The sequence below is a fragment of the Thamnophis elegans genome, chromosome 7 (genome assembly GCF_009769535.1).
Source record: "Thamnophis elegans isolate rThaEle1 chromosome 7, rThaEle1.pri, whole genome shotgun sequence".
NCBI classification, from domain to species: domain Eukaryota; kingdom Metazoa; phylum Chordata; class Lepidosauria; order Squamata; family Colubridae; genus Thamnophis; species Thamnophis elegans.
In genome coordinates this window covers 21,828,344-21,853,739 of record NC_045547.1, presented here as the reverse complement: position 1 = coordinate 21,853,739, position 25,396 = coordinate 21,828,344, and the positions used below count along the sequence as shown (strand labels likewise).

Here is a 25,396-nt window from a genome sequence, read left to right as displayed (position 1 = left end):
GCGGCTGAGCTGGACCCTTCCCGTGGGCTGCTGCTGCTGGGCAGCCCGCTTTGCCCCGTGCCCGCTGCCGCTGTCAGCTGGAGGAGGAGGGCTACCTTTGGAGGCAAAGAACGAAGCATGTAGAACGCCCTTCTGTCACCGCACTGTTGTCGCAGCGGTAGGGTCGTTTTTTTCTTAGCGCTTCGGACGCCGCGGATTTGCCTCCGCACTTATGTCGGCATGGATAAGGGCATTGCGGTTTTGTGGTGGAACCGAAATAACACTGTACTTTATTTCAACAACACTGGGATTCACATTTACTTAAAGCAAACCCTAACTTGAGCATACTCACTTGACTTTCTTGTTTAAAAAGCAGGTAGCATGCCCAACATTGCTAATTATTTTGGAAATCTTCTCAATTTCAAAGACCATCATTTGGTATAGGATGGAAGTTGCTACTGTTACAAGTAAGCCACTTTTTTTTCTCCTGACACACTGAATTAATTGCTCTGTTCATTAAATCAGGAGATCATGTTGTTCACTTATCATACACTCAAAAGAAAAGAAATCTACAATTCTGACCCCTTGACCTCAAGATGACTCTCAAGTATCCCAAGAACCAAGATCTTAATGCAAAAATATATTAAAAATTAATATTCTCTAGATCAGCTTTCTGCAACTTGGTACCAGATTCCAGTTAAAAATTCTGAAGTTTTGGCTAACATATCTAGAAGGTACTAGTTGGGGATTTCATGGTTTGCTAATAGGATTACAAAGTTGCCTTAGTTATATTCATCTCTTATCCTTTCCCCACAGAATATTTAAAAACTATTCCATTTTCTTTAAGTAGTCTTGAAACCTGTATATGTCTGAATAACCCAGATAAAGTTACATAATTAATTATAGTGCTGATTCTCAAATGAAGAAAAGGTTCACTGAAAGTTGTCAAATAATTACTATTTCTCACATTATTTTGTACAAAAGACATATTGATCTCTGAATATTTAATATTTAAGTCATCTAACATACCAGCAGATTATGCCATACCTAAAAAAAAGTCTAACCTAAACTGAAAGCAGTGAAAGTGTACAAGACAACATTGCAAACACTGAAACAATCTTTCAGTACCACAGGTGTTTGACAACCAGCATGTATTTACGATGGTTGCAGCATTCTGGGGTCATTTGATAACCATTTGCAACCTTCCCAGGTGGCTTCCAACAAAGGTAATAGGGGAAGCTGGATCTGCTTAACTACCATATGATTTACTTAACCACTGTGGCCAAAATGGTTGTAAAATTGGGCATATTCACTTAACAACCAACTTGCTTTCCAGCAAAAATTCTGGTTCTAACTGGGATCATAAGTTGAGAACTTCCTATAATTTAGAAATAACACCTTTCCCAACCCCAACTTACCTGGTCCCTATTGTTGATGTTGGAATATGGCAACTGCCCAGTCATCAGTTCATAAAGGACAATTCCAAATGCATACACATCTGATTGAAAGCTATATGGATTTTTATCTTGCATCCTAATAACCTCAGGTGCCTGTGATGTAGAAAACAACATGCTTTAATCTGTTGCAATTGCAGACTTTATCTATATATCTCAGATCCCCAAACATGAAACTAGTATCTAAAAGGATAAATCAAAGCTATATATTTATCCTCACTGAATCTTCATTAATAGAAATTAAGTAATTTCTAAGCAGATAATGGTCAAATTGTATGCAATACAGTGATTACCTCCCTTTAATGATTATAGTAGTTTATGATATTAAGGGGATTGATATGATGGGAAAAAACATAAGACAACTTATGATTGCACCCAGACGTTCAGTGAGAGGAGAAAGTCTTGGATAGAAAGCAAAAGGTTTCCAAGCATTCCATCAGGGGTGATAATTCTGCTACAGATTAGGAAGGCTTTTCCTTAGGAAAGCAAAGCATTTATTTCCATCCTAAAGACTTTGGAAATGTTCCTTTCTCTGCAAAAGGGATTGTGCAATTTTGCTGAACAATTTGGAAAATACTCCCTTCACATACCATCCATAGAATAGATCCAGACAACTGTTCAAACTGGTGGGATCCACTCCATCGAGACTTTACTGTTGCTAGACCAAAATCACCTATTTTTACCGTGAGATCTTCATGAAGAAATATATCTGACAGGAAATGTAAAGGAGAAAAAAAAAACTAAGCAGGATCTGACCTAGCTGACAGTTGGATAGGAGGCCATCAGGAATTGAAGTTATATAGAGAAGATGAAAAAGAAAGAAAGAAGATGACAACAAACCACTTCAATATTGTTACCAATGAAATTAAATGGATATGTCCATGAAGTCAACACGGGTCAAACTTTCCTATGATAAAAGTTTTAGTTTTAAAAGCATGTATCAGATTATATGATACACCAATATGAGCTAAGAGGGCTTTTAGATTGCATTTCTAACTTTGGTTAGTGCTGATAAATTAAAGGAATGTGGTTACAAAATGGATGTCCATGCAGACACTGAGACTCCAAAGCTTCTGAAAGTTTCATGCAGATCACATATTTGTATGAGAGATAGTTGATTTTATATAATGAAATATACTGGCATGAAACACACTGATGTATTTTGCCCTTCTATATTCAAGTCCTGTGACACCATGCTCGGAAGTTCATCAAAAGAAATCAATACATTGACGGTTGGGTTTGGAATCACAGGAATGGATAAAAACTTGACTTAGGATAAATATGCTACTGCTCCAAGACATATGAATCTGGATGCTCATCTCCAAACATATTTAGATGTACAATAATTAGTTAGGCACAGAAAATATATTTGTTTTCTTTAATAATTAAGGTTGAAACTACGCCAATATCTACATATGCATCTTCAATTGACCCCAGCTATTACTTTTTCCCCTTCTTTGAAAAAAAACTCACTTTGAAAAAAGGTGAATGATAAAAGTTAGTGTTTTTAAAGGATACTATTACTCTTGAGGTCTCTGTGGATGATAGACTTGGCATGCAAGTAACTGCAAAGTAACAAAACAGGCAGTGAATTGATCATGCCACTTACTTAAGGAATTATCAAAAAGCCAGATGAAATTAAGTCATAATAAAGATAATTTGTTATAGCAAAGTAATCAGCACCTTCCACTCCTCACAATTTTAGACATTTGGATTGTAATCCTATGCATATTTACCATGAACATATTTTGTGCTCTTTCTACAAACGCCTTTTGAAAGGAAGAACCTACAACTTGGATTAAATTACAAAAGATTGCCATATATACACTTCCACCCAACTAATACAGTACTGCTTTTATCTTGTGAAATTAGGATTTAAATTCCTATTGCCATAAGAAACACTTTGGTATTTTTAACAATGAATAAAGTTTAGACTCTGTTCTATACTTGCTTTTTATGAAGCCTAACCAATGTTGCCTACTTTAAAATTTCATTAATGCCTGTATAAGCTATTTGACTTGTCACAGCAATTCTCGCTAAAAGATAAAATTTATAGTTTTAGTTATTTCTATATGTCTGCTATGTTGTATGAATTTTTATTTATCTTTTTGGTCTTTGACCATCTAGCAATCTATCAACGTATTGCACAGATCAAAACTTCCAAGCACTTGTGTGTGTTCTATATTTATAGATCAATTTCCTTAAACTCAGCAATAATTTGAAAAATCAACATATTTTTTTAACATAATCTTGAATAAACATAATCTCCACTGGTTGAAACTTCCTAAGAATTATTTCAGCATAGAGAACTAATTCAGGTTTCCTGCTCCATATTGCTCAACAAATGATACCCAACTTACTCCATTCCTTGTGCTGTCTGGCGTGCAATATCAATCAGCTTGATCATTTCAAATTTAGTCTCAATGATGTGTAGATGGTGATAAAGACTGGACCCTTCACACCACTGTGTAACTATAGCCAGTTGTGGCTTTGTTGAATAACCCATGAAAAGTAATATATTCACATGTCGTGTTTTCCTATGGTGTTGGAAAAAAGAAAAACTTAAAATTACTTAGGGGAAAAAAATCCAGCAATAACATGCTATTCTAGAGATTAAAGCTTTAAATCAGTGCTCACTTAAATATCAAATCATATACAGTCTGACATTTTTTCTTCATTAAACTGAATTAGATGCCACTAGAATGCCAGCAAATGAATTATGGAAGAATAAAATTCTCCTACTGGTGGTTATAGAACTCTAGCACTGGTGTATTTCATGGTTTTCATTTCTGGTCATACTTGATCTGTTTTTCATTGTTCCTTGCTTTTAAAAGGTCAGCCAACCAGAGATATTTTTTTCTTGTTCTACGTAGCCCTGTTTTCGTAAAATACCTGAGCAATCACCCCTTCAATTCACTATTTGAAAAAAGTGATTGACCAGAAGGACAAGACCCATTATTAGTGAATACATGTATGGAGCAACTGAGCAGGAAAGGGAGAGGTCATTTCTGATTTAGAGCCATGGTGGCGTAGTGGTTAGAATGAAGTACTGCAGGCCAGTAGTGTGATTTTCAATGGCTCAAAGTTGATTCAGACTTCCATCCATTCAAAGTTGGTAAAATGAGGAGACAGATTGTTGGGGGTGATATGCTCATTCCATAACTCACTTAGATAGGGCTGTAAAGCACTATGAAGCAGTATATAAGTCTAAGTGCTATTGCTATTATCTAAATGAATTCTTAAAAGTCAGTGGTTTATCTGGTTGTGTCACCTGTATTGAATTCATATAATCTTACCTGAGAACTCCTACTTCATTTTTAAAAGCCTGTAGCTGCTGAGGGGTGGGAGCTGTAACGTTCAACATTTTCACTGCAACATCACCTTAAAAAAGAATTTCAAAAAGTGAACTACGGATGTTTTGCTCAAAAATTAAAGTGAGTTAAGCATGCTACTCATAAGATGACTAAATGTTTAGTATATAACAGGGCAATACTGACTGTCCCATAAAGTCTTATTACACATGCATGCTAATGAAAAAAACAAGTTATTGAAGCTTACTGAAAGATTTCTGACTGGCATTCTTTTCTTGCACTGCAAACCTTTTATGAAGTCCTTTTCTATTTTTGATGTGATTTTACTGCGCAGCAGAAAAAAAAGCTGCTCAAGAAACAAGCTCAAAGCACCATGGGAATATTTGTTGCAACTTTTTCTTTAACCATAAAAGCAGAAACCAGCATAGTGGTCAAGTACCGATTAACTATTACTGAAATGGGGGGATTCAGCAGTGAACCATTCAGATTGAGGAAGTCACTTTGTAAACCGGATCATATAATTAATAGGTACTGTCCTGGGCACTGAACTAAAGTATCATTGAGAGCCAGGTTGGTCTAGTGGTTAAGATGCTGGCCTAGAAACCAGAAGACCATGAGTTTTAGTTCCGCCTTAGGCATGAAAAACTGGCTAAGTGACTCTGGGCCAGTCATTCTCAGCCCAACTCACCTCAGAAGGTTGTTGTTGTTGTGGGGAAAACAAAGAGAGGAAGTATTAGGTATGTTCGTCGTACTGAGTTATTGTAAAAAAAAAAGGTGGAATAACAGTCAAACAACAAAAAAATAAAAATTTCTGGATCCTGACAAATGCACATTAATCAAAAAGTTAGTTATTATCTGATGAAAATATTTTCGGTAACCTTCAGAATTATAGGTTCTCAAATCCTTAACACAAACAAATCTGCTGGGATTTCAATAATTGTTTTAAATACTTGGGATGAGAAAGTTACATACCGTGCCATTTCCCTTTATAGACTGTCCCAAATGAACCAGAGCCTATCCTTTGTCCAACTGTGATCTGGCCATCTGCTATTTCCCAGTCATCACTTGAATCTCGTCGACCAAGGGTTTTCTGCAACAAAAGCATGTTTATAATTCTGTAAATATTTTTAGTAAAAATTGTATGCATGGTGATTGTGAAAAGGCCTTACATTTATATTTTTTAAAGCCGCAATTCGCCCAAACCCATTTTATAAACATAGCACACCATGTTATATGACATGAAGCCTTGAACATTTCAGGTGAATCTGCATACACGAAGAAGGAAAGGCTGTGGGCCCTCTTTGATCTCCTAGCTTCCATACTCAAAGAGATCAGGAAACTTGGCTTACATGGTGAATCTCAAATGGGTGCTAGTTCAATAAGCTAATTTTGTCCTTACCATTCTATTTCGGTCTTCAGAAGATGACGAGGACTTCCTCTCTCTCTGAGGCCCTGGGGATTTCTGTAATGCTTTCACATTAGTGAGAGATCCAGGTAAAGATGCAGGTGGTGTGGCAGACAATCCTGTTGTTGAGCCTACATTTGTAATTAAAGGTCAAAAAACAGCTCCAGGTTTTTAAGGACTAAGATACATTGATTTAATTAGCAAACAGTAATCACAAAGGTTGTGTATAAGATGCAGTATTTCTAAACACAACAGACAATTAAGTGTAAGGATTAAGACTTGCAAACCAGGTGCATTTAATAAATTGTGCAATTCTAGCTCAATTTAATTCTAAAACTTTTATCAACAGATGGAGTTAGAATGTGAGACTAATTCACAAAGGAGGAAAGGACAAATTTGCACCCTATAACGTTTTCAGCAGTTACTAAATTATAGATATACTGGACTTAGTATCTTTTTATAATTTGGGCCACTTCTGAAAATTGTATAGTTCTTTACCCTGTTTTTAAAAGATTTTTACTTTTTATATTACTTTGCTTTTTCCTGAGCCTTGTTTTTATTTATTTCCTTGTTTATTCCAAAGAGGAACATATAAGAAGCTAGGTGCCCTAAAATAAAATAATGTAAATTTTAAGACAACAGTGAAGAGATATTTTTGGTGGCCTATACTGAAGGAGCTAAGCATATATTTTTTTTAAAAAAAAATCAAAACCTTAGACCTCTCTTTTGCTTTTGACTGATATTTGGAAAGCTATTTTTTCACTGGTTTCTTTCTTTCTTTCTTTCTTTCTTTCTTTCTTTCTTTCTTTCTTTTCTTTCTTTCTTTCTTTCTTTCTCTCTCTCTCTCTCTCTCTCTCTCTCCCCCTCCCTTTCTTTCTTTCCTGGCATCTTTTAGCTTATTTTCCCAATGTCAATGTAGCAAAAAGGAGGATATCTTTATCCCATTTAAGCTGGCAGTAGAAGACAAGTTTAGTTTCCTAAGCAGCCATATAGATATTTCATGGAGAAAATAATATAAATATTGGAATAAGATACAGTACAGGTTTATCTATGCCAATTTTCCTCAAATGAGCATCTTCCAGATGTGGAGAGAGCATAACTACAAAAACTTCTGGACAGCAATGTTGGACCACACCTTTTGGAATTTTTTTGATACAGCCCCAAGATATCTGAAAGATTCTGTGTTTATGAAAGGATATTCAAATGCTAAAACTATACCAGTAAATAAAGACTACAGTAGCTGAAATCGGTTTATATTAATTTATTAAAGAAAGCCGTATCCTTTCCAACAATATAAACCAGAAACATTTTAATCTATGACAAAACAAGAAAGTATGCTCAAATAATGACTGTTCTTGGCTTAATTGTTTAAGCTGTTTTGTTCTAAAACGTATTTATTTTTAATTATATAATAAGGTGAATTATTATATTAGGAAATAAATTGTATAAATTGAAGAACTACATTTACAAGTGTTTCTTTGTACAAATTGTATTGCAGTGATATATTGCAATACATCATTATATAATATTTTATGCTTCAGTTTATAATTCCTGGACTAATGGGGGGAGGATTGTTTCTGTGTCTAATTCCAATCCTGAATTATAGTTCTGGTGTTTTGCTCAGATGATTTTTTTTTTTTTTGGTATCAATAGTCTCAGGTAAAGTAGAATATTACTATATTTTGGTTCTCAAAACTGATCTTTATTTTAGCTGAACCATCCTACACAATATAACATATCCTTTTAATTTACAGATTAGTCACAGCAGTAAGATATAATTGAAGTAAATCAAATTCCAGATAATTAACAAAATTGCTAGCAGAATCGTTAGCTCTGCAACAGATTTCTGAAAGACAGTGTTAAATAGGATTTTGCTCAAGCATTAAGTTAAAACTGACAGACAAGAAAATCAGGAATGTCAATCTATTCCAAAATCCTGGAAAGCCTCAAGATCATGCACAACAGTATGGTCCTGCTGGAATCCAGGCAGAGTTGTCAACTTCTGTACTGAAGTTCACTTCAGCATCTATGAATTAATTGGCTGGAGGGCCAGCAAAATGGCATAAGTTTTATCTTACAGAATATCTGCTTTAAAAAAAAGGAACCTGGCCAATTTGATCCCCCCTCCTTTTTGTGTCAGTTGGCAACCCTACTTCAGAAAAATCTGAATAAAATTTTGCAGAAATGTTAATTATCTGCAGGACTTGTCCTGTCCTCGTTTTCATACTGTAACTCGAGACTTTGTAAAACAAGCAATACTTCGAAAGAAGATAGTCCAAAAAACCTTATCTCTATAACGTAATGCTCCAGCAGCTTTATGACAGATGTCCAACACAGAATAATTTGTGAGTTTAATAAGAGTGAGTGACTATTAAGTGAAAAAAGCACATTCAAAGCATTCCAGCCAGGCTAAGCCAAAAAATAAATAAATAAATAAAAATGATAATGTTTTGATAAACTCACACACTTACATACACACGCTGTGAGGGTGAGGCACAAACAGCATCTGTGGTTTTATTTAGTTTGATTTGGGTGAAAATGAGAAAGAAGAGCCCAACTACCTCTGAACACTGGGCCAGGCTCAAAATCAAACACTATCTCACTGGGGACAGAATGGAGGAGGGGACTGGGAGTCCGGGATTGGTATTTCCGAAGGCAGCGCATCAGCTGGTTCATAGGGGCTGTTAGAGAGAAAGAGACGGGCAGGCAGAGACAGGAAGACAGACACACAGAAGAAATGAAAGTCATGGGACATAACTGAGGTGCTTAAGACTCCTATGCACAGACTGCTTATGATTTTGCAGGGCAGAAACTTGTGATTCCATTTCAAAAACAAAATACAGCATATTATTCAAAAGGCTGGGAATTGGTAAGCCCCAAAGAGAGCCTACTGACCAGAATTTAAAATGACATACTAGTACACAACACTTAAATGTTGGACAGAATGGGCAAAACGATTCCAAAAGCCACAGCTCCCTAGACATATGCAATTGTCAAATGGGCAATGTAATGGGCAGCATTCATGGCTTGAAGTCATACCTGCAGTCTCAGATTTGCAAAGTAGTAGCCAGTTTGTTAGATGTAATTGGGAAAGCGGGGAGGGAGAAGAAACAAAATCCTGACTAAAAACTGAGTCTCTACTAAATGTTATAGTGAAGGCATAGGTTGCAAAATGTATTAAAAAGAAAGAAAACAAATAAACAAATGTCATGGAAAGCAAAAGGGCCAGCTGATTAAGGATACATGCTTTCCTGTACTGCGTGGTACAGCCCGCACCATAGAGTCAAATGATAATAGCCAAGTCAAAGCATTAAACAAAGCTTATCTTGAACAGGATCTGTAGCTATTGCAGCAACGCCCACCAAAAGTGTGCATGTAACATGGTGGGGAAGAGACAATTTCCTGCAGTTATGACTTTTGCCAGTGACATTTCTCCTTACTCAAGCTGACAAAACTTGAAGCAACTTTTTCCAAATTGGCCAACTTCCAACGTTGCCTGACCATGAATCCTGGCCTTACAATCTGGAGATGCCAAGCTTGAGAAGACTCTTGTACATTCTTACAGCATGGGAGCATCATACATGTCCACATTTCAAAAACATATCAAAGGCAGAGGTGCCAGCAAACATGACGACTGGATTGAGGATCCCTGCATCAATTAACATTCATCGTTCATTCTACAGATGAATGAATTCGTAATATCATTCATATCATTCATTCTACAGATTATAAGAATAAAAAGTATAAGTGTATCTTTCTTTATCCTGCATGCTTATTATTTGGTAAGCTCCTGCAACTGATAAATGTTTGCTTAGGGAGTCACTTTGAAGAGTTGTTCAGAGTTGTTTTTAATTGGGCAGTGTAAGTAATGGAATTTATGTAAAAATGCGCAGTATACACATGTGTATACATGAACACACACTCTAGTAGCATGGCAATACCCAATTCTTTTTCAGCAAGAATGTACATATCTCCAGATATTATGTTTTTGAGAACTTTTCTAGGATGCTCTTATTGTATATTCTTAAGTTGTTGATTTAGAAATTGTGCTAGCTGACAGACATCTTTAAAAAGAATCATTTTTAATATAGCAAGATGGCAGGTTTATGCTTTTTATGGCACAAGGAAGAAGAGGATCAGCTGAAGGCCTGTTGCCTTCTCTTCTTTCTGATTATCTGTTGTTGTTTTTTAAAAAAATACTGGCTACCACTTTGCATATTGTTCTCATCTTCCCTTCACCCACATTGAAATGCAAATTGGTGATTTTTTTTATAAGACAATGGACAAGCAAGTACAACTGAATTTCATTGCACTAGTTAGATTTGTCTCCTGTGTCTGTATTTTGCAAAAAGGAGGTTGTATAAAGGGGAGGAGGCAAAGCAATGCATTGGGTATGCAAGAGAACAAAGTAACTTACCTCCCTCTCCTCGCAACCCTTGTTCTCTAATCAAGTCCTACAAACCAAAAACAAAAACTATATGCACCTTATTCATGCGTTATATATGTTGCTTGTCATTAGTAGGACTGGTGATATAGCACATTTTCCCCCATTTAACTAAGAAAAGCATACTAAAAGCAGCTGCAAAGATACAGCATACTTTACTATCAACCTATAAAACACTCCCTTATCTGCCAATAGCTGAGGTTTCCAATAAAGACTGCTTGAACTCTTTTGGATCTGGAAGTGGACTATCAAGCAGCAATTTGGAGGATGGCTAGGTCTAATAGATACTGATTGGAGATACAGGGAAACAGTAATAATCAATTAGCAGTGTTAAATAGCCAAGGTGTTAGCATATGGACCAACTTCCATTAATGGAAAAGTAGCAAGCTTTTAAATAAAATACTGAACTATCAGGCAAAATAAAATCAACAGTTAACTCGGGGAGAGATAGATGTAGTATTTAATAATGCCAATCAAAGGTAAGCCCTTTACTCTTACTTTTTCAAAGAAATCCTGTATTCTCACTAGCTACATTGCATTAGTGAAACTACAATAATTATTGGTTGAAGTTATTTAAATCCAAAATCATTGTGATTCTTATAGTACGTGATGTATCAAAAGACATTCACCCATGTCAAGATATACTTGCAGTCTTTCTGTAGAACTATATCCATGCCATTTATATTTATTCAGCTTTGGGAGGGAAATGCTCTTTTCATAATTTTTTTTCTGTGTTTTGAAGACTCTTGACAGTTTACATGCAAACATATTTGACCCATTTGCTTATTTATATCATCCTTCACAATTTATCAAAGAACTAGCTGTAATTTAAAAACAGATCATGGGAGCTTACCCTTGGAATCATTATCTGAATTTAAATTCAAAAAGTTCAAAACAGCATGATCTATTAGTATCAATACAGTATAGGCAACGCATGGTCCCTAAATAGTATTTGTTTAACAGTTTAATATACGTAAGAAACTAAGAATTATTACATGAGTTCTAAAGTAGTCTTAAATTCTAGCCAAGTATGCGGCTAAATTCTCTCAGGTTCAAAGGCTGAGTGAAAGTGTATGCCTTTGAGATCATTTCCTAGACTAGTAAGGTTTGTTTCCAGTTTTCACAGCCACTATCGAAAACAGTAAGTATATCTTATTTGTAAATTGGAAGAAAGTACTCAGTTGTCCATAGAATTTTTCTTGCTACACCTGCCTCCAAGCGTTCAGATTAAAGGAATAAATACACTAATTATAAAGAAAACAGTTAGTTTGGAACTTACATCAATATTGACCGGCTCTATTGTATTGATGTGCACGTTGGGGGCAGATGACGAGCGATCACGTTGACCAAACTGATTTCGATGGTCTTCATCTGCAGGTCGGAATGGCTGAGGTATTGGAATGGATTTTGAAGGAGATGGACTAGGGAGAACTGGTGGCCTGAGAAAGTCAAGACATTAAGAAAATAATACATAACATCTGCAGGGCTTCCATTTCACAGATGTGACAAAAACAATTCCCACTGATCCATATCTCACAGCAACGGTAAGAACCTTCCATGCATTTTACAGGCTTCTGACACAGGACTATGACCAGTGCACTATTGTACATTCTGAGACAGTTGGTGAACACTCCAGTGCAAGTTAAACTTATTACTTCACCCGCTCAATAGACTGACTAGAGATTTTAAGTATAGGATGCCCTAATACACTAGTATTCTTGCATTCACAATCTAAGGTACAAATACTTACAAGCATATGATATACATAGATGTAAAACACAAATCCACGGAACATGTAATTTACTAGAAGCATACTTTAGAAGTAGTCCAAAACATGAAACCAAAGCACACATTAGTCAAAAGACAGGTTACTGAGGGGATTTACTGGTGATTAATATTATTTGTTGAATCAACAGGGTGGAGAGAACATATATGATAAAAACATTGTTTATTCTCTGACAAAAATAGAGAAGGGAAACACTTTTAGGTCTGATAAAAAGGTTTTTGTTAGGGCAGAGTTTTCTTCAGAAATCAGATATTGTCTGATTATCAAAGTGGTGCATATGATCGGAGATAAAGTTTATCTTGAAAAAAAACCCATAACTGACATACAAGGTTACTTGTAACTCTATGTATGGAATTAAAACAATGGGCAGATTTTTTAAAAAAACAACCTGGAACTGTATCTTAATTATTTCATTCAGCGGGATAATACATTATATGATTTTTGATTCCGTGTATGAGAGACAGTAATAGCAGGAGTCTGATATCAAGCTTTTCTTTCTTTACATTCAGATTTTATGTCATTATGATCCATATCGCCATAGCCCTTTTTGAGTGATAGGACTGAAGTTTGTGTGTGTGAGTGAGTGAGTGTGTGTGTGTACGCATTAGTATTGGGACAGTAGACATTTAAAGAAATAATAGAACTACAGATTGTACTGGTAAATAAAAACAATCTAAAAAAGGCAGTGGAAAATCACTTGGTTGTACTACATGGGTGTTCATATAGTCACCAATAGTTCTTACTAAAGGAAAGATTAAAATAATAATATGGTTGATTTCCCTTTAATAAAGTATTGGAAATCTAAAGAGGGTAATCCTATACAAAAAAAAACCTGTATTCATCAGATTTTTAGCACAGTTTAACAGAGGCACATTAAGTTCTTTTAATAAGAATTTAAAAGCAAAACAACAACAACAGATCTAATCCAATAATTGTGAAATTTGCTATGTGGTTACTTTAGAATTAAAGAAACAAACACAAATAAATGGTAATCTGATGGAGATTAAAGTATTAAAGCACCACCATAATAGTTAGGATTGTAAAATCATATAGATGGGCTTAAGGATATGCAAAATATTTAAAATCTGAACTATTGTAAGCTTCAAATAGTCTATTTTGATCTCACCAGAAGAACTCCAACCTTACTAGAAGAATTGTAACCAAAACCACTATTTGAAATCAGAACCCTGTTTTTGGTGAAGTTTCAATAACCATGAAATATAAATAGGAAATCCACAAGCTGAAAAATACCTCTATTTGCACTTTTGCTTAGTTGTTGGAGCCCATCTTAATTTATGTGATGCTATCTACTTTGTGAAATTATGTTTTTGAATACTGTGTCCAGACTTAAATGTTGTAAGAACTGGAGGAGAATCTTCTTTATGTTTATATATGTACCTCCCGATGGGTTTTTTCTCTCCTGCTGGAAAAACTTCTACCATATGTTGTATAGGATTCAGATTCAGAAATATTCTGGGACTTGCTTTCAGTTTTTTTTCAAAGAAGCTCAAGGATAAATCACTTTGTTGGGACAAAAGAGTTAACTGAGTCAACCAATATCTGTGAAAGGGCAGGGATGATTAAAATGGATCATCTGATGGGTCCAGCTGGCTTCCTAATAGAGCTTGGGGGGGTTCCCAAATGATCTGAAAGGATATTTTGTTGAGCATATTGTTGACCTCTAGAATATGCAGGTGATGAAGGCAAAAGGCTGCTCAATAAGATTGTCTATAGTGTATATATCTCCTTGTTTGGGCCTCCAGGAAATAAAATGGGTGAAGAGACACCTAGGGTGATGCTGGTGGAAAACAAAAAAAACAAATGTGTGGCTGGACAGGAGGAAGAATTAAGATGAGAGCCTACTTTGTAACAATAAAAGCCACAAAGGGTAATTACTGCTCAACTCTTATTGTGCCTGCAGAATGTTAGGCAGCCGCACTTTTTCAAAGGGTGCAAAAAATACTATGGGAGTTGGATGGGGCGTAAAACCCAGTCAATCTAAGTAGTGAGTGCTGGCTGCACATTTGGTGATTAAAACACTCACACTTCTGAGACTAAGGATCTCGAGGAAATAGGCAAAGACCTCTGTGATCTTGGCTCTGTTATTTGGGAATTTGAACCCTGCCCCACTTGGTTGCTAAAAGCAACAGGGAAAGAGTGTAGAAACTGGACCCAGGGGGTAGTCAACAATTCTTTGAGAAAAGGGGAAGTGGTAGAGTCAGGTCTGAATGCAACAAAACTGGAAAACTACTGTCCTATCTCTTAGGGAGATGTTAGTTATTGAGAAAGGAGTAGAGCTGCAGTTTCAGAGAGCTTAGCTGGAGATGATACCGTGACCACCCTTGTTCTCCTACAACTCTCAGCAATCTTTGATATAATTGACTACTGCATTCTTCTGGACCACCTACAAGAGTGAGGCATTGGCGGATAGTAGTTCTGCTTTTACCTGAGCAGGCAGATCAACTTGATACTTGGGGTGGGGTGGAATAGGAAGAGGTCAGACACCCAGGAACTTTGGTATGGAGTGCCTAAAAGTTCAGTCTTTTTCCCTATTCTACTCAATATCTGCATGAAACCCTGGGAGAGGTCATCTAGAGGTTCGGGGTGAGGTAGTACAGTAATCCATTTTCTACTGCAGGGGTTTTATTTTCAGAGGTTTTATTTTCAAAAACAACCATCTTCTGTAAAGTCCCTGATTTCAATCCAATTCTGCATCAGATGCTCAACTTTTAAGTACAAAGGTAGCAAACCACAATCTACCAAGTCAAGATGCAAAACAGGATTTTGAATCAGGCAACTTATAAATAAAATCTTAGTAGGATTAGGATAGCCAACATTTAAGAACGTACCCAAAAGAATCTGAAAGGGCCACTGAAGGGTATAATCCAGATGCTGGTGTGGTGTCCCCTACAGAGGTCTCTTCTTGTGGTATTGGATGATGTTCAAAGAATTTGGAGACAAAAAGTAAGCTGTGGAACAAGAATAATAATATAAGAGAACGAAAATATTATAAATTCATTACCAAATCCCCCAAACAAAGCAATTGAAAACTATACCCAATTAGGAACCTTAAATTTAAATAGTTTGGAATTCTCATTCATATACATTCCTTTTGCTAGGCAGAATAGTAGAGATCTGGTTTTTGCTTGATCCAAGCAACTTTCTGTGTGATAGGCTAAAATGTTACATCTGTAATGGAGATAAATCACCCCATACACATTTTAAAGCTCTCTTTTGCCACATGAGCAAGTCTTTAGAATAATTTTATTGGTCTCAGCTTGATGAAGAACAAGATGTATAAAAGAATTCCCTTTGCCCAAGAATAAGCTGGCAGCTGAATGGTTATATGAGTTCATTACAATATCCTTTTATTGTATACCTGTGTTTATTAAATCATAGAAATACCATCAATAAAGATATTGTTTTTAAGCACTGCTTCTGATTTTTAAAGACTATTCCTCAGATTAATCTGAACAAAAGGCATTATTCTTTTCATTAATTAACCTTTGTGCTCTAAGAATGAAAGTTAAGCTTTTTTCAGTATTCATATTAAGCCCTGTATTAAGACTCAGCATTTTCTGCCACAACAGTTAAATCCTTTTATTTTATGATGATGTGAATAAAGGCAGGATAGGAATTTTATAAATAAATAATTAAATAAATAAATTTTGCCAATGTAATCCTATTTTATACAAAGTGTTCCAAATAACAATTCTATTGGTCTAGCAAGTCATGCATTATTGAATGCAAAATTTTATGGGCTTGTCAGTCTGCCTTGGATTTTGGGAGCACTGCAAATGAAATATAGCTCGAGCAGAATGGGTCCAATGTAAATCTTTTTATGATACAAAACATGTATACATTTGATCACTTCCTTTTAAATTAAGATTTGTACTACTCTGCACCAGTGCTGGGATACGACTAGTACGCCCCGGTACGGGTGTACTGGTGCCTGCTGGGAGCACAAGGTACTGTTCCAGTACGGTGCTCCCGAGGGCCCACCTGCCCGCCCGCTCTCCTTACTGGTATTTGCGCTAATTGGGGCATTTGACATGCACATGGAGCGTACGGCGCCTGCGCGATGTTCCGCCGAGCAGTTGGAGCATCGCGGGCGGTAGGTACGCATGTGTGTCCTGCGCACATGCTGAGTGCATGTACGTGGTGGGCGCCCAGCCCCGTTGCACCGTACCAGTTGCACCGGGATCCGGAACCCACCACTGCTCTGCACTCTTGTTATTGTTATGATTCATCGCAGTCAGCCAGATGTTTAGTATTTTTTTTTTTACAAACAATTCAAGGCAGCAAACTGATCTAACACTCCTTCCTCCTCCTATTTTCTCCACAATAACAACCCTGTTAAATGAATAGGCTGAGAGCCGATGACTGGTATGACCCAAAAGTACTTTTTTGGGGAAGCAACTAGTCTTTCTTGTTTTTTCTTTGAAGACATTTCATCCCAATTCATAGCTAAAAGTCAATGGAGATTCTCAGTCAAAAGTCTATGGAGATTCTCAGGTCATGGTTGCCCCAAACATGCTTTTTTCAGGAGGCAACTGGTCTTTCTTGGTTTGTTTGTTTTTTTGGTAGGACTAGAACTTACAGTTCTTGGTTACTAGTCTGATGCCTTAACACTAAACCAAATTGGCTCTCAGCTACATTGCAAGCACCTTTCCTTATGGAAAAGACATCATCACAAGACATTGTTTCTTTTTGTACTAGAAAGGATGCCACTATATCTCATTAATTTTTCCCAGAGTTATGCACTGCAAACATCTATTTATGGCCAGAGCATTTAATTAAAGAGGGGATCCAGTTACTTACTCAAGCTGATCATAATTCACACACATTAGTGGCACTTCAGTACTGCAACGCTGATGAAATTTGTAACCACAGGTCTGGCAACGGAATCCCTGGAAAAGCAACTTTCTACAGAAGTCGCAAAACGCTAAAGTGAAGAATGTCTTCCGTACCTGTGCCATCAAGAAAATCAGAAGAGATAAAGTCCTGTTTTGTTCAATATCTTACCAAAGAAATATTGTTTGTATTTTATTTTGATTATAGTTCATTTCAATATTACTCTATAAGTAGTACATTTATGAAGATCATAGTTCGTTGCTGGAACACTGAAAGCAACAATTCAGAACTTAGAACACATCAGGTATATTAGTCTACAACCCCAAAAATCCCATGGTCTTTCATCATGTTGATTAGGGGATTCTAGCAACTACAATTAACTCTTTTAGAGGATATAAGCATCTATCTGTAAGTATTATGACACCAAAGTTATGAAAAGTGCATTATGATGGCATAATGCAAAGTTGATTCTTTTGTATTGCAACATCACACAGAAGCATTTAAAGGAAAGAATTTGCACCATGCCCTCTCTTCCTTCCTGCTAACAGATACCCATTGGCATCAGGTTAGAAAAGCTGCTTTAGAAACATAGAAAAATATATGACTAAATAAAGCACACTATTATCGTTAACAAAATTTAGAGCACATTTGCGTAAAGGAATGCTGTATCATCAAATGTTTATTTGCATTAAGGCAAAATACAATTTTCATTTATACAAGATAATTAGGTATTCTCTTACCATTAGTTGGTTATTTGCCTTCAGGCCTAAACTAGCAAGTTCATGTTTTGATTTTTTACTGTATTTTATTACAATGTATTTTATGAAAGAAAATGGCTTCAAGATTTGAAGATAATCACCCATATATAATTCAGTTAAAATAGTTCAACTGCTGAAGAAGTCATACAATGGTGGAAAAACAGGAATTCTTGCTCCTCCTTTTTGTTCTAATTTAAAACACTTTGGCTAGCCCTATTTTCTTTTACTTCTATATACAGAGGTGGACATCACTATTAAGAAATATGGCTTCTAAATGCTTTGTAGGACTTTAATTTATACATATTAAATCATATTAAAGCCTACATACCCACTTACACACACAAACTTTTATGAAAGCAAAATGAGATCGATTCCATATACAATTCTAAATATATCTGTTTGAACTGAAATTATCTCTTAAATCAATGCAACCTACCAGGGTACCTGGTAAGGATTAGGGATGTCAAATTTTTGTAGATCATAAAGAATTGACCATGAATATCATGCAGAGGCAGAATTACATTCTGCTAAATTTAAACACTATAAATTATAATATCTCTAGATTACGTTAGCCAGATTGCAAGCAAATTGGTACATATTTCCACCAACTGTGTCAATCTCTAATTAGGGAGACCTTCTGTTTGCAGATTTTAAAAGAAATTGGGAAAAAATAATCCAATATTTTTTCACAATTAATTCTGCTGTCAGCTTTCTGACTGTGCTTCCTAAGGCATACAAATAAGGAGATATAAGAAACCGACGGAATTTTGATCAAGAGTGAGTGTATTACTGCAGTTTGGAAAGAGAATATAAATACTTTGCTTGGAAGGTTTAAGACCAATGTGGTTTTTAAACGTTGCAAGACTTACAAAATTATGTGTCGTAAGAGGCACATTCTCCAAGACTTCCACATGTAGTTCTTCTCCCGTCAACCAGGAAATGTCTGTGTCCCAACCAATGGGCTTCTTTTCCCTACAGGGTGAATAAGTTCTTTGAGGTTAAACACAATTTCTAAACTCTGATAATGATGAAGATGTGCTTGTCAGAAGACGATGATATCAAATATTTAGTGTTTGTTTCCCAGCCTTTTCCTCCTAGAAACTTAATATAACTTTTTTAAAAGGAGTATTCATTCTGATCAAATGACAATTTCCTCCAGAACTAAAAATGTACCAGTTTAGTGCCAGAGTACTCTCCACAGAAAACCAGAGACAGAAAGAATTTGGAAGCTGCTAAACTATAGTGTAAAGGAGAGATCACACTGAACCAACCTTCAATAAATCAACTAATGAATTCTTCTCTTCTTACCATCTGCCCTCCCAGAGTCTCATCAGTTTTTACTGGGAGGTTCTCATATTTGTGAAGGCACCTGCTTTGAAATATTGAAAGCTAATATTCTCAGACACCTAGAAACAACCCCTTTATAGCAATTTTTCTCTCAAGTGATCACAGCCCACAAAGTCATATTGCAATCAAACCATACCCATCCTGTATACGGTAAACAGCACAGCACTCTGGGATAAGACCTCGCATCATCAAAGCTTTCTTTAGACTCTCCCGGACTGTTACTCCACATCGTGCTGGAACCTACAAAGTTGTTTTTAAGAAAAACCACTGCATTACATTTCAGTGTAGTATCATGCAAGATATTTCGAAACGCTAAAAAAAATGTACTCTCTTTAAATTTCTGTATTTTAATGTTTACAAGCTTAAGAATTCTGCTAAAACAAACCAAGCAATGTTTAGGAATCTACTGGTTCTGAATATAAAGAATCAAAATCATTCTGTCATGGATAACAGATACTGAAAAACCTCTCTGAGAATATGCCAGATCTCAGGAGTGTTTTGGGACCTCCTTGGAATGCTTCCTGAAGATGGTTTACAAAAAATCCCATTACTGCCAATCAGTATCATTACTATTACATATACATTTACCAAAATTCTTAAATATTCTTGTAGTACACATTAAATGATATGGCTGACATTTAATCCTTAAATGTCCATAAAACATCCTTTTATGAGACTTGTATCCATTTCTTTTCTTCTTACTTATAACATTAAAATATATTAATAATCCTTATTAATAATATATTAATAATCCTTACAATACTTTTTTCTGCAATTCTGCTGGAACACAAAATAACCATCATCCTGTCAATCAATTTGCAAACAAAACAAAACAAACTCACTGTCATTATTATCACTTTCTATTTACATATTTTGCTCTCAAGCTATTTTATTTATTCAGGAAAAAAACAGCTGGGTGATTCTGAATGGAATTAAGGACTAAACAAGAGTCTTATTCTTGAGGAAAATGGAACATACTTGTATTCAGATGTCAAGTCCTACATACATTCATGGTTTTTAACTGAAATCATGAGACAAAATAAATGCAGGAGAAGATATGGTAATCTGAAAACTCTGCAAAGCTTTGTTGTGAACAGGTATTTGCCAGTTTATATTAAAAATTGTGTAGTTACTGTTAACTGGAAATTGCTGAGAATGTGGGGAAAGAAAATAATTCTACATAACTGTAGCAATAATCTTTTTATTCTTCTATACCTGTTCAAAAAGTTATTTTCCTTTAGTTTCCTCTTAAAATTCAAACACTTTTGCTCAATTTTTAAACTATTGGCTATAGGAATTAATACAATAATAACATATATGCACATGAATATACAAATAGCATGAATAAAATACCTAAATGGCCTCATTGGTGTAGAAGAACATATGTTGTAAAGGATATAAAATACAGAACATAATATGAAAGCAAGATGGCTTCTGACCTCTGAGAAAGGATATTTCCCTATCGATCTGGATTTTTCTTAATATTCTGGATCTAGTCCTTGGTTCAGTTATTAACTGGATTAATTATAAACTTTTTATCTTTAATGCTTAATTTAAGTGTTATTGTTATCTCTAAAGGCCCAGTTGCAACATGGCAAACTTTTAACACAGTCAAGAGATATTTATAAATCAGAGTAGATTGCCTGTTACGACTTAAATTTTGTGTACTGTATACTTTTTTACATAATTATGAAGACTGAAATTTAGAGAAATCATGTCATCTTCTATCCTATCTTTGAACAGTGCCAAACAGATGGATAGGATATTCAGAAGATAAAAGGAGAAGAAAAGCTAACCATACTGTCCTGCTAGTGAAGTTCCAGTCACTTGTTCCAGACATGAATTCCTCTGAGATAAGTTGGCTATCTCACACTTGTCTACATGCAAAGCATAATTTAAGAGTACTAAAATCTGAGATTCCAATACAATAATCTTGCTACACAGAGCATACTACTATCAGCATCTATAGTAAACTCTGTGAACTATTAGGGAGGGGTTATCTTTACACTCTTTCTCTCTACTCCTCTGGAGAGCATCTCCTCCCCCACTTGGGAATCCACCTCCTTACTATATGCTATCATTGCTGCTACTATATATTGCCTCCATTTAGAGGACAAGAGAAGGCTTCTTTGCTGGGAATAGCAATGGTATATGCAGAGTATTGCAGAAGACAGTACTAATAGTGTGCTGAATAGACAATTTTCTAATGTTCAGGGAATTGTTTGTACACTGCAATTCTTAGTAATTTCTTTTGGCATATCTTCCCTTCTTAGCTTTTATTTTAGAAGCTAGTAATGAGAAGAAACAAATTTTAACTTGGAGAAACAATTGCATCACAAAGTATAAACATCATATACCTGAAAATATATCAGATTTTGGAGAAATCTGTCATTTTCAAAATCTAAGTCCTAAATAGAGAACCTCAGCTTTGGTTTTCAAGTAGTAAAATTAGTACTTGAAAGCATATTAGAAATGTATGGGATCAATTCTCATACTAATGAATATTGGAGCATAATTCCCAAAGACTGGATAAAAGTTTTAGTTCACTTGATTGCTTATCTAGATACTTAGCTAGTTAGAAGTTTGATGTTAAAAACATTAAGTTAGACAGTAAAATTAATCTGTAACTTTATTACTTTCCCATCTAATATAATGTTTTATATATTTTAAACAGATATTTTAAAACCATTTTAAAATCCAGGTTAAGTTATTAAGAGTTGTAAACCGCCCCGCCCCCTCATTTTATTGTAAAATATAGCATTATATCTACCCCTCCAAAAAGAGATCAAAATTTAACATGCACAGGATGTAAAATGAGACACATTGAAACTATAATAGAAGACTAAAACAATTGAGAATTAAATACAACAAATACAAATCCAATTAAAATTATATTGCATACCTGAAATTCAATCACTAAATTTGGTGGATGCTATATTTGAATAGACATCTATAGGACTGTAGTATTGCTTTCAGTGAAAGAGTTAAATGTGCTCAATTCTCCTACTGAAATGAACTAGAGATAAAAGGCGCTTCTGCTAGACTGTGATAAATTGAAATTTGAGTTTTGAATTGCCGTTGCATTTAATATTCCTTTTGCAGTCCCCTTCTATTTTGTGCTGCTATGCTTAATTTTCTCATTCCTAAAATGACACTGTTGCTATACCACCCCCTTTAATTATGTGTTCTCCTGGTAATTATGTGCACTCCTGGTAATTCCTGTTTCAGATCCTGTCATCTCATATTTTTAGAGTATATAGCCTGTCCTTCCTTCTCTTCCTACTGAGGAAAGAAACTACAATCTCTCTTTAACTCCTCTCCCTTGTTCCTAGCCTCTATGGTCACCTTGGTAACAAGCCTAAATATGTGCAAGAAATTATGAGAAAGGGGGGCAAGATTATCACTGGGCATGATGTCATTGCTGTGTATAAAAAACATTTCCCATTTAATACTTAAAGTCCAAAACAGATATCCCTAATGTGGCACCTTCAACTTATATTATATGACAATCCCTTCTTCCCACAGCTGGCTTTCTGTTGTTTTAATCAAGGTTATACATGGTTAGGGTCTATTATCTAAAAAAATACTGTTATCCCATATGTTGGAGTTTGGGGTTAGTGAGCTATATTGGATTGCAGAACTCTTCAAATATTCACAAATGCAGCAGTAATATAAACATTTGTTATAATATATCAGAGTCCCAGGAAAGGAATACATTTATTTTTTGATTGCTGGGCAGAGAGGTTTTTATCTCATCATCATCCAGCTACCTGGAAAACTATTGGAAGTATGATGATGTCAAAGAAGACAGCATGCAAACTTTCTCAACATCTTTTTTCCCAGCATAACTGGAGCAGAAAGTGACAAGAACATTATAGTTTGGCCCTTTGAGCATGAAGAGTAGGGTCACATACATTTATTCTACATGCTGCACAACACCATTGTTGATAAGTAAACGAATAAAGAAAAAAAAGAAAAAAAAACCCTTCATATAGTGTACAAAATAGAAGTTGTTAATGTTACCACATTTCCATACATTTTTGTCAAGCTATCACCAATAATATATTCCAGCCCTTTATTTGCAGTTCTAATCCAGTACAATATTTGGGATTTTTTGTGGACAATACTTTGCTTATTTGACTAAGTAATGGCAGAAAAAGTACATGAATGACACATCACCAATCCTGTGACTCACTGTTTTAGCCATAGACATGTATCTTTGGCAATATTAGAAAGAAATATTGACAGCTGTTCATGTCTTACCACAGTCCTCTGTTTGTTGGGTAGGAAAACTCTAACAGTAGGCTTCTGAGGAGATTTAGGGTTACTCCGTGATAAATCTATAGGATTCTGATACACAGAGAGAGATGAAGGTGCTACAGAAAGACTAGAAGAAGAAGATGAAGTAACTGTTTCTGTTGAGGCAGAACTGGAGACAGAGAAATCAGTTCCATTTCCCATTGATTCCAACAACTGTTGCTCTCTCTGTTGTAATGCATCTAACTTGCTGGTGTATTCCTCGTATGCCTATAAAAAAAAGTTGAATTATTAAATAATTCTCTAACCTAATTTGCCAATGTACTCCCAAACCTACTGCTAACCCTTCCCAATTTGGCATCTCCATATGTGTTAGAACACAATTCTCATTATCTCCTGAGACCTGTTGACCATTTCTGTTGAAATGACAGCAACGTTGCCTGGCATCTTGCACATCAGTTTAAAGAAGATAGTACTATGCAATCCACATATGTAGTACAAAGCTTAATGGGAAATTCAGCCAATATAGATTGAAGAAAAGGAATTCTATAATTACATTTACTTTATACTAGCACAAGTTACTATACTTCTTTATATTTTTACCACTTTGTAAGGTATGTAAGGCCAAAGTATATATATGCTGATTTATACACTTTTCTTTAAAAGTTTCATTTCTCACTTTTTGAAGATCTTGACCATTAGCTTACCTGAATGGTCATTTTCTGGGTGCTACGAAGGAGAGTCCAAGCATGGGTTAAATACAGCCAATCTGCCCAGGACTGAATTGAAACTTTAACCCATGTCTCTGGTGCTGATTATTCTTCAGATTTTTCTCAATGAAGGTGTGGACGTTGCACACTGAGAAATTCAGGAACAAAGTCATATAAAGTCTGCATAAGAGTCACATGTCCAGTTCAAAAGTCTGCAACAAAAGGCGGAGACAGACCCCAGGGTGGGGTTGGATTCTCCTTCGCAGCACCCAGAAAACGACCCTTCAGGTAAGCCAATGGTCATTTTCCTGGGTGCTGCTTGGAGAATCCAAGCATGGGACATACCCAAGCTAAATGTCACTAGGACGGGAAGAAGAAGCCTCCAGGGTCTCTCCGCTTGCATGGATGCCCTGAAGAACTCGCCTCCCAAATGCCCCCTCCGCAGAAGCAAATTTATCCAATTTGTAGTTCCGAACAAAAGGAGACAAGGAAGTTCAGGTTGCTGCCCTGCAAATGTCCTCAATCGGTGCCTGGTGGCCCAGGCCCCATGGTGGCGGCGCTTCTGGTGGAATGTGCAGTGATATGGCATGGCACCGGTGTAGAACATGGGCCAAGGTAATACAGGCCCGCATCCAATGTCCAATGGTAGGAGAAGAGACCTTGCGGCCCTGGATAGCAGGTTGAAAGAATACAAAAAGCGACTTGGAACGTCGGAAGGCAGCTGTGCGTTTAATGTATTTGCGTAATGTCCTGCGAACATCTAGCTTGTGCCATCTCTTTTCTTTAGGATGTTTGGGGCGCGTACAAAAATCCAGGAGGATGGCTTCTTGGGCCCGGTAAAACCAGGAGTTGATCTTGGGGATAAATGCTGGGTCCAAACAGAGAATCACCCTGTCAGGTTGAATGAGGCATAAGTCCCTTCAAATTGACAGGGCTGCCAATTCAGAACTTCGCCGAGCAGATGTGATGGCGATCAAGAAGACTATTTTGAATGTCAGATGTCTAAGACTGGCGGACCAGAGTGGGTCAAAAGACAGGTCAATGAGGGCCCGTAACACTACGTTGAGATCCCAGGATGGGTAACTGTGGAC

General features: G+C 36.0%; 1 protein-coding gene across 3 annotated transcripts in view; it reads right to left on the bottom strand.

Moving 5' to 3' along the window:
• BRAF (B-Raf proto-oncogene, serine/threonine kinase) overlaps nucleotides 1-25,396 on the bottom strand; it is a 65,395-nt gene that overhangs the window by 19,805 nt on the left and 20,194 nt on the right. For 2 of the 3 annotated variants that reach the window (XM_032222105.1, XM_032222107.1), the window contains exons 3-17: nucleotides 23,602-23,865; nucleotides 19,475-19,578; nucleotides 18,861-18,963; nucleotides 17,201-17,349; nucleotides 15,229-15,348; nucleotides 11,873-12,032; nucleotides 10,567-10,603; nucleotides 8,711-8,830; nucleotides 6,144-6,280; nucleotides 5,717-5,834; nucleotides 4,730-4,814; nucleotides 3,794-3,970; nucleotides 2,952-2,998; nucleotides 2,024-2,142; nucleotides 1,398-1,529 (exon numbers count right to left, since the gene is read on the bottom strand). In XM_032222105.1, the coding sequence (XP_032077996.1) occupies nucleotides 1,398-1,529; nucleotides 2,024-2,142; nucleotides 2,952-2,998; nucleotides 3,794-3,970; nucleotides 4,730-4,814; nucleotides 5,717-5,834; nucleotides 6,144-6,280; nucleotides 8,711-8,830; nucleotides 10,567-10,603; nucleotides 11,873-12,032; nucleotides 15,229-15,348; nucleotides 17,201-17,349; nucleotides 18,861-18,963; nucleotides 19,475-19,578; nucleotides 23,602-23,865 (1,872 nt within the window). The remainder of the gene's footprint in view (nucleotides 1-1,397; nucleotides 1,530-2,023; nucleotides 2,143-2,951; nucleotides 2,999-3,793; nucleotides 3,971-4,729; nucleotides 4,815-5,716; nucleotides 5,835-6,143; nucleotides 6,281-8,710; nucleotides 8,831-10,566; nucleotides 10,604-11,872; nucleotides 12,033-15,228; nucleotides 15,349-17,200; nucleotides 17,350-18,860; nucleotides 18,964-19,474; nucleotides 19,579-23,601; nucleotides 23,866-25,396) is intronic. The other variant, XM_032222106.1, reaches the window with a different exon arrangement.